A 14,465-nucleotide genomic window follows, 5' to 3' on the forward strand; every position below is an offset into this window, starting at 1 on the left:
TTTTTGGCATCAGGGACCTGTTTCATGAAAACCAGTTTTTCCACGGGGGGCGGGGAGGGGTGGGTAGGAGGGATGTGCAGTCAGACCTCACTGCTAATATTAATCTGTGTTTGCAGCCACCTCCCAGCGCTACCATCACCACCTCAGCTCCACCTCAGCTCATTGACATTAGTTTCATAAGGTCCACACAACCTAGATCTCTCGCATGTGCAGTTCACAATAGGGTTTGCACTCCTATGAGAATCTAATGCTGCTACTGATCTGACAGAAGGTGGAGTTCTGCTCACCCTCCCCCTCTACCTTTTGCTATACAGCCAAGTTCCTAACAGACCATGGACCGGTACTTCCACCCAGGAATTGGGGACCCCTGGGCTAGATAATGTACATAGACACATAAAGAAGTTCAATAAGCAGATTTATTAAGCACTTAGTTTGTGCCAGCATTGCTAAATGTACACTACTACCAATACAGTAAGCTAAGTGCCAAGTGTGTTAGTCACACAGTGATGTTATAGGAATTCAAAAGTAGCAATTCCTTTCTTTTCTGCATTTTCAGTCTCTTCTCTCTTATTTCTTTTACTTACAGCATATACAAATAATCTTTAAAAAACAAAATATCCCTTTTACTTTGCAATTCCCTAGAGTCATTATCTTTATCCCCTTTCTTCCCTTTTCACCATCATATTTGAAAAGGGTGACTATTAATTCCTATTCACTAGCCTGCTGCCACTTTCCATATGTGCCACTCTGAAACTGCCACATATATTTCCATTCTTACCCTTTCTTGGTCCTCTTTGAGATAATTGACATCATCCTATCCTTCAAGTCATCCTATCCTTGAACTGCCTTCCTTGGATTTCTTAATCCCACTCATGTCTGATTCTCCTTATAAATCTCTAGTTCTTTCTCCTCCTTATTCATCGTCCTCTGCCTGCTTCCTTAAATGCTGGTGTTCTCAAGGCCTCTGTCCTATTCATATTCTTCTTCTACATTCATTTGCTGATCGATCTCATCCATTATTATGGCTTTAAGTATTAATTATATTCTGATGATTGCTATAGCTCTCTCTCTACCCCTAGCTTCTTTCATGAGCTTTTAACACATCTTTTCAGCTCTCTACTACTCAATGTTTTTTTTTTTTTTTTTTTTTTTTTTTTTTTTTGAATTGGAATCTCACTCTGTCACCCAAACTGGAATGCAGTGGCCGCTCCCAGCCACCGCAACCTCCATCTGCTGGGCTCCGGCGATTCTTCCGCCTCAGCCTTCCAAGTAGCCGGAATTACAGGCACGTGCTACTATGCCCGGCTGATTTTCAATGTCTTTTAAGTCACTTAAACTGAAAAGTATCCAAGATAGAACTCATTATCTTTCCCCCAAAACTTGTTACACTTCTGATATTGTTTCTATGAATGGTGTCTTTCATTTGTTTCAATCTAGAAACCATGGATTCCTCTCCTGTCACTTCCCACACTCACTTGGTCATCAAATCCTTTCAGTTTTACCTCAAAAATATTTCCTAAGTCCAGCTACTTATGTCTGTTTACACCCTCGCTGGCTGTAGTTCAGGCTGCCAGAATTTCTTATCTGAACCATGAGAACAGCCTCAACTTATTTCCTTACCATAACTTCTCAGGACACTACCTGCCACAGTGGTCCCAGTAATACCTTCCTGAAAACCAAAGCTGACGCCTGTATGCCCAAAGATGGGGCTGCTTTTGGCCTGCCCTACCAACTCCAAAATTGTCAGCATGGCAGACAGTGCCTTTCACAGTCTGATCCCAACTATCCAGACTTACCTGGTGCTCACCTCTGTCCATACCTGTCCCAACCATTACGAACTATTTTCCTAGGCATACCATGTCCTCTCTTAGTGCTTTTCTTCCATCATTTCTTTGGTTCTTTTCCTTCCTTCCTTCTTCCTCCTTCCTTCCTTCCCTTTTTCTTTCTTTCCGTCACAGAGTCTCACTCTTGCCTAGGCTGGAGTGCAGTGGCATGATCATACTTCACTGCAGCCTCGAAACTCCTGGGCTCAAATGATCCTCCTGTCTCAGTCTCCCAAGTAATGGGGCTTACAGGTACATGCCACCATGTATCTGCAATTAAATTTTTTTTTTTTTTTTTTTAGAAACAGGGTCTCGTTATGTTGCCCAAGCTGGTCTCAAACTCCCGACTTCAAGCAGTCCTCCTGCCTTAGTGTCTCCCAAGTCACTGGGATTACAGGCATGAACTACATAGTGCTTTTCTTACGTTATCTTCACCCTTGCATAGTAAATTCCTACTTGTTTATGCTCAAAAGTTATCATTATGAAATCTTTCCCAGTTAACCTCTGCCAGCTGTGATGAATGATGCCTTCCCTTGTGCTACCAGAGTACTCTGTTGATACTTCTCTCATATTTTTTCTCTCTCATAGTATTTTCAAATCACTTTATACTTCTCTTTCAAATGAGTTCCAAGGGGCTAGGGATTTGCTTTAGGATTTGGCATATTATATACATTAGTGTCTTGACTGACTGAATCACTGTAGAGGGCTTTAAAGGTCATAAGGAATGATTTAGAACCAGTGTTGTATGGTGTTATATAATAATTCTATGTAAATCAACTCAGACTGCAAATTGAATTGCCAAACTCCCGTTATTCAGGGGTAAGTTTTGTAGTTGTTTAGCAGTGCATTTATAGAATATGTGTGAGGTATGCTGGGTACCTCATATATATTCATTATGTTATTTAATCCTCATAGCCACCCATAAGAATAGGTATTACTCTCTATTTTTTATAGCTAAAATAATAACAGGCTCATCGTAGTCACTGGCTCAAGGTTATACTGCTAGAATGTGGTTAGACCAAGATTTGAATTTAAATATATGTGACACTAAAATTCTTTAATGTATCTGAAAACAGTATAGTTCCATTTTTTATAGTTGTATTTTAGGAACTTTTTCCAGAACATTTTTTCTTACATTTAGTTTGTGTAGCATGATGGCTAACAGCACAGATGTTGGAGGCCGACTATGTGTGTTTTGTTTGTTTGTTTGTTTGTTTTGAGTCAGGGTCTCTGTTGCCCAGGCTGGAGTACAGTGGCACAGTCATGGCTCACCACAGCCTCAACCTCCTGGGCTCAAGTGATCCTTCTGCCTCAACCTCCCGAGTAGCTGGGACTAAGGCGTGTGCCACCATACCTAGTTAATTTTTAACTTTTTTTGTAGAGACGAGGTCTCACTATGCTGCCTAGATTGGTCTTGAATTCCTAAGCTCGAGCAGTCCGCCTGCCTTGATCTGCCAAAGTGCTGCAATTACAGACATGAGCCACGGCTCCCAGCCCAACTACCTGGTTTTAAATCCTACTTCTTTTACCTCGTTATATAACCTTGGACAAGTTAACTTCTTTATATGGCACATAGTATATGCCATATAAATGCCAGTTACTATTATTTTTACCAAAATATCTTGTGTGCCAAATAAGTTGGACGTTGATCATCTAACTCTCATGCTTTAAGCCTAGCATGGAGTGGCATGCAGGGTCCCTCATGATATGCCTAAGCTTCATTTCACCTCACTTTTCTTATCAGGAAGATAAGTGCTTTTCAGTTCAATTAACATTTTTTGAGCATCTCCTCTGTGCCAGACACTGTGCTAAGTACTATGGACAATAAAATTCATCTATTCGACCTATATTTATTGGACTCCTACTGTGTGCCAGACAGAATTCAAGATCATGATGATAAAGCAAGTGACTAAAACAGATTTCTGAGCTCATGAAGCATATATTCTAATGGGGGGACAGATAATAAACACAATAAATAGATAAAATATTGTAGATAGCATAATAAGTGCTGTAGAGAAAGATGAAGTAGGAAAGTGAGATGAGGGGTGCTGAGGTCAGGAGTATAAAACATGATACTCTACCCCTCCGGGAGCTCACAGTCTTATAGAAATAAGTAAGAACATATTTACAGTATAAGCCCCCAGGATAATTACTTTAGTCATTGTCATAGGCCCAAGTATATAACCAATAGAAGTGGCAGAACCAAGATTTGCAAACTAGACACCAAAACCCTTGCCCTTTCATGTATATCACATAGGAAATTACAAAGGTTATGGCAAAGGTAGCAAACCGGCAGCCCATTGGCCTCATGTCATCCATATATTTTTGCATTGGCCTACACATTTCTTTTTATTTTATTTTTGAAATAGCTTCATTTATTTTTTGTTTTTATTTATTTATTTATTTATTTTGAGTTGGAGTCTCACTCTGTCGCCCAGACCTTCCGGCCACCGCAGCCTCGACCTGCTGGGCTCCGGCGATCCTTCCGCCTCAGCCTTCCAAGTAGCCAGAATTACAGGCATGCGCTACCACGCCCGGCTGATTTTTTGATTTATTGTAGAGATGAGGTCTCGCTGCCCAGGTGGGTCTCGAACCCACGGGCTCAGGCAATCCACTCACCTCAGCCTCCCAAAGGCGTGGGATTACAGGCTGAGCCACCGAGCCCAGCTAACTTCATTTATTTTTATTGATCAGTAGTGTTCACCAGGATCTGAAATCAAATAATGTGTTTGGACTGAACATTAAGGCATCGTCTAGTTGAATGATTTTAATTTCCTGCTGTCATTTAACTTGCATGATAGAAGCATAGTTTTGTTTTTTTTTTAACAAGTGTTAATTTGTTTTTAACCTTTAAAAATTATGAAATGTTTCAAAAAAGTCTGACTTTCCAACTACTCTTGAAATATCAGACTCTGGCAATACTGGTTGTCCCCATGTGGTGAGCCACATGGTCTTCATTTATTGATCTCCACCACTCCATGGTATCTCCCTGACACAGTGACCAAATGCCACTTGTCATTCATGGTAGACATCTTCTACAATGGCTACCAGTGATTCCTACCTCCTGGGATTCACATCCTTGTGTAATCTCCTTCCACCCCAGGTGTATGGGCTGGACCTGTTGATTTGCTTCTAATGAGCAGACTACAACAAAAGCCATGGGATGTCACTTCTAAGATTAGGTTATAAAACACTGCAAATTCCATCTTGTTTGCGCGCGCTCTCGCTCTCTTGCTCTCTTGCTCTCTTGCTCTCTCTCTCTGGCTCTTTTTGCTTGATTACTCTGATGAAGCAAGCTGCCATGTTGTGAGCTGTCCTATGGAGAGGCCCACAGAACAAGAAACTGAGGGAAGCCTCTGACCAACAACCAGGGAGGAACTTGAGGCCCTCAATCTAACTACAACCCACAAGGAACAACAACCACATGAGTGAGCTTGGAAGAGGATTCTTCCCCAATCGAGCCTTGAGATGACTGCAGCCCTGAATGACACCTTGATTGCACCTTGAGAACCTGAGCCAGAGGACCCAGCTAAGCCTTGCCCACAGATGTGAGAAAATAAATGTTGTTTTAGCCACTAAGTTTTGGGGCTAATTTGTTACACAGAAATGGATAACTAAAACACCATCGGTTGTTGTGCTTGTCCTTTTTTTATAGTTGTTTTGATGAACATGAAATATTTCTTGTACCCACATTTGTGCAAAGTGAAAATAAATAAATTTTTTTATGCAAGAGGGTCACATATCTAAAGAAGAACAGGAGAGAGCCTATTTCTTTGTGGAATTGATGAATTTTCCTATATTTCTAAATAAAATTTGTTGAATATAATTTTAGATACCATTTAAAAATAAACCATTGTAAGAAATATGATCGGGATACAAAAATGAGTGCAAAAATGAAGAGAACTTTAAAAAGGACTTGGAATTTCAACAGGCTGTGTTTTTGAATACAGAATAAGTGATACTGCCATGAAATGCAAGTATGTATCATATGAGAAAAATTCCAGGACTTGAAAGCCTTTTGTATGTTTGTGGTAGTTTTGTAAAAAAAAAAAAAAAGTATCTGTTGAGTAGTAGAAATTACATCATAAACAAGCATTTGCAATGGTTGGAAATACTATTGCTCAGGATGTTAATGATTGGTGGCTTAACATTTTTGTCAAGAAGGTAAATTATTTGTGGAGTTTTAGATAGAAACTGGTCACAACAGATAAAACCACCACCCACATAGCTACACATTTGGATAAATGCCTAATAAGTAGCTCTCAAATTATGGTCCCTAACCAACAGTAAGCACTGTGCCACCTGGAAACTTGTTGGAAATGCAAAATTCTCAGGCCCTACCTCGGACTTACTGAGTCAAAAACTGAGAGTGAGTCTTGTTAGTCTGGTTTAACAAGCCCTCCATCTGATTCTGATACATGCTAAAATTTGAGAACCACTGCACCTAGATATAATTCATGTGTTAGTAATTTTGATGCAACCTAACTCACGACTTGCAGCTTGTCACAGGTACATCTGGAAATACCTGGATTTTGTATGTTCAGAAAAGTCTTGAAATTTTAAATATCAGTTGGTCAGAATTATTTTTTAGATTAGAAAATATAGTTTATTTAAAAGTAAATTAGAGAGAGAAAATTCACCTCCCCAAGGCGGGGGAGGGGGGCGGGGGGGGGGCGACAAAGCCCAGAAGCATGGAGACAGCCGTAGCTAAAAGGGCCACACAGAGTCTAGCAAGGCGATGACTGTCAGAACTATTAAATATGACTACAGATAGTGCTTCTGCAGTAGTGTTAAACTGTCGGACTTAGGAAATTTCAGTTTTAGTCAGAAACTCTCCAGGGTCCTAAACTTAAAGCTGTTCACTCTTCAGGATTCCCTTTGTGCTAAAAAGTTCAGAATTAATCAGATCAGGAACTAGTAAATAATATTGTGGTTTGCACCAAACATAGCTGAATACTTTGGTAAATTATTAGGTGCATGTTACAGAACTCTGCCCTATTATATTAGAGGTTGGTTGGCTTAGTTGAGGCATGCTACTCAAGATACTGAAAAAAATTACTTGTTTGGCATCCAAAGGGCATTTAGCACACCCACAAAGATTGAAATAAAATATTTGACTTGTTTGGTTGACTTTACAACTCATCTAGCCAATATGAATAAAAACAGGGTTGTTATCTTCACAAATGTATAGTTGTATTTGCTTGTTCTAGCAAAATTATTCCTTTGGGAAACTCATTTGGCAAGAGATAAACTGGTTGACTTTGCTGAAATTGGTTTCCAAGAAATGAAGGTAATGACCTTAATTGCATCCCATAATTGTTGAATTCCAGAAAATGTTCTCTGATATTATAGTTATGAAAGTTTGTTATAGTTAGCCTTTCTCAGTTTTCATGATATCTGAGAGATTCAGTGGAGATACTGAATTACCTTGCTATGGTACTGAAAATGACACATGATGTCATTGAAATTCCAGAATTCTACAAATATCTTGGGAGTAGTTACCATAAATATAAAAAACACTGTACCAAACATCTGAGTTTGGAAATGCCTCCATTTCTAAACAGCTGTTTTCCACTATGAAATAGGACCAGATTAATCACCCCCAGTGAAAGGATTCAAGGCTAAATTCTGTACTGCACATTGTAACACAAAAATGTTAGACCTAACGACCTTTTGCCTCATAGAGGCATCGGCTTCCAGTTCCAGGTCAAAGGAGAATAAACTATTAAAAAAAGTAATGATGAGAATTTTCTAGTTTTTCACTTGTGTTTTTAATTTAAAATGTAAACTGCAATATTAACACCCGCAGCTTAATTGCATTTTTGGAAATTAATTTTTCTTTTCTCAGCCTCTTTCATTCATTCATGTCAGCTGCCAACCACCTGTAAGCATTTTCAGCCTCTGGTTCAAGGATGCTTAGAAATTTCTTGCCATCATTGTTTCTCTGTAGTTCCTGTCCTCCTTTCTAAGGTAATTCAGAAGCTCTTTTGGACTCCTGTTTTCCTCTCATTCCTAAGGATACTTTTCATCAGATCTTTGGACTTTTCAATCCTGAAGATCTGCTTTGGGCAGAACAACTGTCTGTTCTATTCTGTCTCAAATGATGTCTGAGGACTTCTAGGCAGTAGTACGTACCATAGACTTCATCTTTGCATAACAGACTATGATTTATTTTATAACTACCTCTTTAGAGCTTGTGTGCAAAGTATTTCATGTAAATCAGGTAGAAATTAGCTAAATCTCCATTTTACAGATGAAGAGGCTAAGTTACCTGCCTATAACTTGTCCCCATTCAATTGGAGCATATGTAGGTCCCTTGGATGCCAAAGCTCCTGCTGTATACACTGATTACAAAAGTTAATCTCAAGGTGTGGTCTTCAGCCCACAAATGAGTCACAACAAATATTTTAGAAATCTAAATTTTTCCTTTGGTTCTTACATGTGATGAAAGGTTTCACCTACAGAAATGGGCTGGCTCCTGGCAGCCTAAGAGTAACTAAGGGTGCTAAAATTGGATAGTCACAAGTTAAAATGAGCACATTAATAATGTGCACTGAACACTGGATTAGTATCCTACTACCTCCAGCTTGATTATCTATTTCATGGCAAGTGCTGTACCATGTATGTGTATGTAGGTTATTAAAATTCCTACGGTTGGGAGGGAAGGCCACTTTATCATTGTTACTTTGAGTTGGCTATGGCTTTTCATTGCTATTTTTATACTTTATTCTTTAGCTTTGTGATTATCAATCTAGTCTCTTAATGACTGTTTGAACTCCACAGTGTGTATTGATGCATATTTGCATCAATAGGAGTTTCAGTCTGTAGTTATTCAGTAATTAGAGTTCAATGCACATAGGCCTTGCAGTTGAAATGTAAGTCATTCATATTTCTGTTTGCTAAAGCAGGTTCAAATATCCATCTCCACCCTTGAATTTTCTTATAAGGTGATGCTTCCTTGTTATCTTTGATTTCTTTTTGCCCTGGAATTGAGAGCAGGTGGTGAAGGTAGATCACAGAACCCTGCTGGAGTCAGACACTAGTTTGGTATATTTAACATAGTAGATGGAAGTGAGGCCAGTATCCCAACTGAATATGGGACAAGCTAGAGAAAGTCAAATACTGCAGAGGTTAGAAAGCAGTATTGCCTCTGGTTTGAAGTTACTTAAAATAACAGCACTCTGGTCCAGGCAAGGTGCTAGAGAGGTGCTGTAACATAATTCTGCCACTAATGGGCTCACAACCACATAGTTATTCATTATGCCCTTGTGTTTATTATATTACATGTGAATTGATCTGAGATTACTATATGTCCAGTTGCCCTTATTTGAGAAATAACATAATTTGATGAAAAAAGCATTATTTTGAAGTGAAACCTAATTGGGTTCAAATCCATGTTCTGCCATATTGCTAACTGTGATTTGGGGCAAGTTTTCCAAGTTTCCATTTTTCCTGCTTACAAAAAGGAAGAGAAGAGGAATTAATGATGTAATACCTATTTCACAGAGTTGGAAGGATAAATGAAATATGCTTAGCCCAGTGTGTGTCTTGAAATATTAATTACTACAATGTCAGTTCTGTAAGGGCAAGGATTCTCTTGTTCACTGCTGTGTCTCCACACCTAGATCAGTGCCTGGCTCAGTAAATACTGGGTGAAAGTTGAAACTGTTTGTTGATTGCCTACCCGTTGTGAGTGTACCATGTGCTGGAGATAACAGCAGTGAACAAAACAGATAACAAAAAAATCCAGCTTTGCCGGGCTCCGTGGCTCAGCCTGTAATCCCGCGCCTTTGGGAGGCTGAGGTGAGTGGATTGCCTAAGCCCGCTGGTTCAAGACCTGCCTGAGCCCGTGGGTTGGAGACCCACCTGGGCAGGCGAGACCTCATCTCTACAATAATTCAAAAATTAGCCGGGCGTGGTAGTGCGCGCCTGTAGTTCCGGCTACTCGGAAGGCTGAGGCGGAAGGATCGCCGGAGCCCAGCAGGTCGAGGCTGCGGTGGCCGGGAGCGGCCACTGCACTCGGGTCTGGGCGACAGAGTGAGACTCCAACTCAAAAAAAAAAAAAAAAAACCCAGCCTTGAAGTTTACATTCTAGTAATTAATAATACTCATTGTTTAGTTGCAAATATTCTTCAGATAAAATATGTCTGAGCTGGGCGCGGTGGCTCAAGCTTGTAATCCCAGCTCTTTGGGAGGACGAGGCAAGAGGATTGCCTGAGCTCAGGGGTTGAGACCAGCTTGGGCAACTTGGTGAGACCTCGTCTCTACAATAAATCAGAAAATGAGCCAGGTGTGGTAGCATGCCCCTGTAGTTCTGGCTACTTGGAAGGCTGAGGCGGAAGAATCGCATCGCCGGAGCCCAGCAGGTCGAGGCTGTGGTAGCCGTGAGCGTGCCACTGCACTCCGGCCTGGGCGACTGAGTGAGACTCCAACTCAAAAAATAATAATAATAAATCTGAAAATGAGGCAATATATAAAATGGGGATTATGAGCTCAAGTTCAAGAGAAGTTTGGAACACCTATCCTTTCTGGTCATTTGGTCCAATCTCCACCTACCAAAATCCTGATTTGGGGAAACATTTGAAAGCCACTGCTTTAAGCTACTTTTAGTACTTCCAACTACTGGTTGGAAATGAGTCATTAAACTTTTCTCAAGGCCGGGCTCAGTCTGTAATCCCAATACTTTGGGAGGCCGAGGCGGGACCTCCTCTCTACAATAAATCAAAAATTAGCCGAATGTGGTGGAGTGCTTCTGTAAGTTCCAGCTACTTGGAAGGCTGAGGCAGAAGGATGGCCTTGAGCCCAGCAGGTCGAAGCTGCCGTGGCCGTGAGCATGCCACTGCACTCCAGCCTGTGCAATAGAGTGAGACTCCAACTCCAAAAAAAAAAACTTTTCTCAGCTGTTTTTCCCTGAGTTTTATAAATAAGTGTCACTTCCTCTAAAATAGGTGCCCTTCCTATCCCGCTAACTGGTTAGGTAGGTGCCTGTCCTCTGTATTTCCATGGTTCCGTGTTCCTAACTTCTCACAAGTGCTGTAGTGTCTTGCTATGTGCTGTCTGCTTCCTGGCACTTAGTAAACCCTCTGTCTATATTCACTGAACTGAACGATGAACCGGCAATTAAAAGCTATGTATAGTTGTTCAGAACCTCAAGTCTTATTTCTTAAAAACTCAAATGTGTGGCTGGGCGCCGTGGCTTAAGCCTGTAATCCCGGCACTTTGGGAGGTGGAGGTGAGGGGATTGCCTGAGCCCGCGGGCTCGAGACCAGCCCTGGCAACTTGGCGAGACCTCATCTCTATAAAAAATCAGCTGGGTGTTTTAGCGCGTGCCTGTCATTCTGGCTACTTGGAACGCTGAGGCGGAAGGATTGCCTGAGCCAAGCAGGTCGACCCTGGGGTGACTGCGAGTGAGCATGCCACTGCACTCCAGCCTGGGTGATTGAGTGAGACTCCAACTCAAAAAAAAAAAAAACTCAAATGTGCTGTTTTACTCATTAGCTGTTTGACTGTATTACAGTTAAATCTCCGCTAAACTATTTTACCCTTCTGGAAAATTGCAAGCTTAACAACTAAACTGGACCTGTCTGGGCCAGGCACTGCAAGTCTCTGTGCTTACGCAATAGAAGTCATCATAAATGTATAAATAGAGCCAGAGTGCTCACTTTTCTGAGGGTCATTGTTGCTAGAAGGCTATTTCTCTTTGCCCTGGTTGGAATTGAATGGCCATCAGCCACTCTAAATTGTATTTTGCTAGGAATAAATTGCCATGCTGTGTGATCTGACTAGAGAACTGTTTCTTAAACTTGCCTCATCATGAGAATCATCTAGGGTTCTTGCTAAAAATAGATTCCCAGCCTTACCTCCAATCTACTGTGAATCAGACTTTTGAGGGGAGGGGCCTGGAACAGCAATTACCTCCAGGTAGTGGGGGTAAAAGACTGTTACTTTTCACTGTACATTCTGCTATGTTGTTTGAATTTTTCCCCTACATATATTCTGCTTTTATTCAACTGTGATTTATCTTTTAAATAAGTATTGCAGTTTATGGAATGAAAATTCAGAAGGTACAAAAGGATATATGGTTTTAAAAAAATCTTGCTTCCACCCCTGTCCCCAGCCACTAGGTTCTCCTCCCTGGAGGCAACCAGTATTATCAGTTTGTTGTGTATTTTTCCAGAGATAATAATACTATGCATATAAATATATATTATATATGCATATTATACATATTATACATACATATTTTACACAAAAGCACCTTTTAGAAAACACACTACATAATGTTCTATACTTTGTATTTATTATTTAATATACTTTGGTGATTTTTCTACCTGTGTACACAGAGTTTTTTATGATTTTATACTATTTTGTTGTGTGCATATAATTTATTTAACCAGTTCCTTATTGATAAGCAATTAATTCAGTCGTTTCCAGTCTTTACCTGTTACAAATAATGCAGCATTGAATATTTTGTGTATTTGCAAAGCAGTTGTTCATACTTAAGCACTTGCATTGTTGTTCCAAGTGCTTTATGTACTTAAAGGATAAATCCTTAGAAGCAGAATTGCTAGGTCAAAGGGTATGTGCATTTGTAATTTTGAAAGATCTTATCAAATTGCTCTCCCTTTGCAAGTGCCTATTTCCCTCACGAATACATGATTTACTGATTTTATAGGTGACATACCATGTTTCAGTATGGTTTTAGTTTTCACTTCTCTTATCACAAGTCAGTTTGATCATCTTTTTATATTCTTAAGAACTATTGGTGTTTCCTTTTTTGTGAAATGTTCTCTTGGATTTTTACCTTTTTTTCTTCTCTATTAAGGAAGTTAACCCTCTGTGCTATGAGTTTCAAAGTTTTTTGCTGTTTGCCATTTGTCTTTTGAGTGTACTTACATTGGCTTTTCCCAAACAAATGTTTGATATTTTTCTTATTCATCAACTAATCATTTATATATTTATACTATGGAAATGTTTTATTTTTATTTAGTTACAAATATTGACCCTTTTCTTTTGCATTAGTGGATTTTCTCTTATACCTTCCCCACTCTGAAATTATATGAAATTTCCCCCACGGTATCTTCTATTATTTATGGTTATTCTAGTTAAAGTGTGAGATATGTATCTATTTTTTTCTTCTCAAATGACTCTCCAGTTATTCCAACATAATTTGCCAAGTAATCTATATTATTTTTCTAATTTAAAAAATGAGACATGGTTTTCTTTTTCAACAAATGCATATAAATAAAAGGAAGAGGAGCTGCTATAAATTAAAATACTTAGGAGCTATAGTAACCAAATACAGCATGTGGATTCTATTTGGATCCTGATCTGAATAAACCAACCCTCAAAAGATGTTTTGGGGACAATCATAGAAAATAGAATAGGGACTAGATATTATGATATTAAGAAGTTATTGTTAATTTTGTTGAGTGTAATAATGGTATTGTGATTATATTATTTTATTAGTGAGTTAAGTAATGAATTATTAATGGACAAAGTGATTTGCTATCGGAATTTTCTTTAAAATATGCCAGGAATGACCAACAACCTATGAAAAGATATTCAGCATCACTAGTCATCAGAGAAATGCAAATTAAAACCATAATGAGATAGCACCTCATATCCATTAGGATGGCTACTATGTAAAAAAGAAAATAAGTGTATTCACAAGGGTGTAGAGAAATTGGAACCCTTATACACTGTTGGTGGGATTGTAAAATGATGCAGCAGCTATGGATAACACTATGGAGGTTACACAAAATATTAAAAATGGAACTATATGATCCAGTAATACTTATGGGTAGATATCTAGGAATTGAAAACAGACTCTGTAAGAGATATTTGCACACCCATGTTCATAATAGTGCTATTCACAATAGCCAGAGTTGGAAGCAACCCAAATGTCTGTCGATGAATGAATGGATAAACAAAATGTAGTATACACATACAATGGAGCATTAGCCTTAAAAAGGAAAGAAATCTTGTTACATGCAATATGGATGAACCTTGAGGACATTAGGAAATTAACCAATCACAAAAGGACAAATACTATTTGATTCCACTTATCTGAGGTATGTAAAGTAGCAAATTCATAGAAAAAGAAAGTAGACTGGTGGTTACTAGGAGCTGAGGGAAGGGGAAAAGCGAGTTGTTGTTTAATAGGTATAGAATTTCAGATTTGCAAGATGAAAAAGTTCTGGAGATATGTTATACAAGAATGTGAATATCCTTAACACAACTGGTACACTTAAAAATGGTTAAGTGGTAAATTGTGTTCTTCTAATCATAATAAAAATATATTTAAAAAGCCATAAAGCCAGGCATAGTGTCTCACACCTGTAATCCCAGCACTTTGAGAGGTAGAGGCGAGAGGATTGCCTGAGCTCAAGGGTTCGAGACCAACCTGGGCAACTTGGCGAGACCTCTTCTCTACAATAAATTTTTTTTAAAAATTAGCTGGAAGCCGGGCTCGGTGGCTCAGCCTGTAATCCCGCGCCTTTGAGAGGCTGAGGTGAGTGGATTGCCTGAGCCCGCGGGTTCGAACCCCGCCTGGGCAGGCGAGACCTCATCTCTACAATAAAATCAAAAAATCAGCCGGGCATGGTAGCGCGCGCCTGTAGTTCCAGCTACTCGGAAGGC

At 39.5% G+C, this 14,465-nt stretch overlaps 1 protein-coding gene across 3 annotated transcripts in view; it reads left to right on the forward strand.

Annotated features, from left to right (window-relative positions):
- The window catches only part of FAM120C (family with sequence similarity 120C), a 112,983-nt gene that overhangs the window by 5,358 nt on the left and 93,160 nt on the right, over positions 1-14,465 (forward strand). Inside the window, exon 2 of one of the 3 annotated variants that reach the window (XM_008062956.1) lies at positions 5,116-5,449. The exons of the other annotated variants lie outside the window; for them this stretch is intronic. Within the exon in view, the coding sequence (XP_008061147.1) occupies positions 5,116-5,133 (18 nt within the window). The 3' untranslated portion in view covers positions 5,134-5,449. Of the gene's footprint in view, positions 1-5,115; positions 5,450-14,465 lie in introns of those variants that run through there. 3 annotated transcript variants of the gene reach the window in all.

This window comes from Carlito syrichta, unplaced genomic scaffold, assembly GCF_000164805.1.
Source record: "Carlito syrichta isolate Samal-C Ts95f unplaced genomic scaffold, Tarsius_syrichta-2.0.1 Scaffold306175, whole genome shotgun sequence".
Lineage (NCBI taxonomy): Eukaryota > Metazoa > Chordata > Mammalia > Primates > Tarsiidae > Carlito > Carlito syrichta.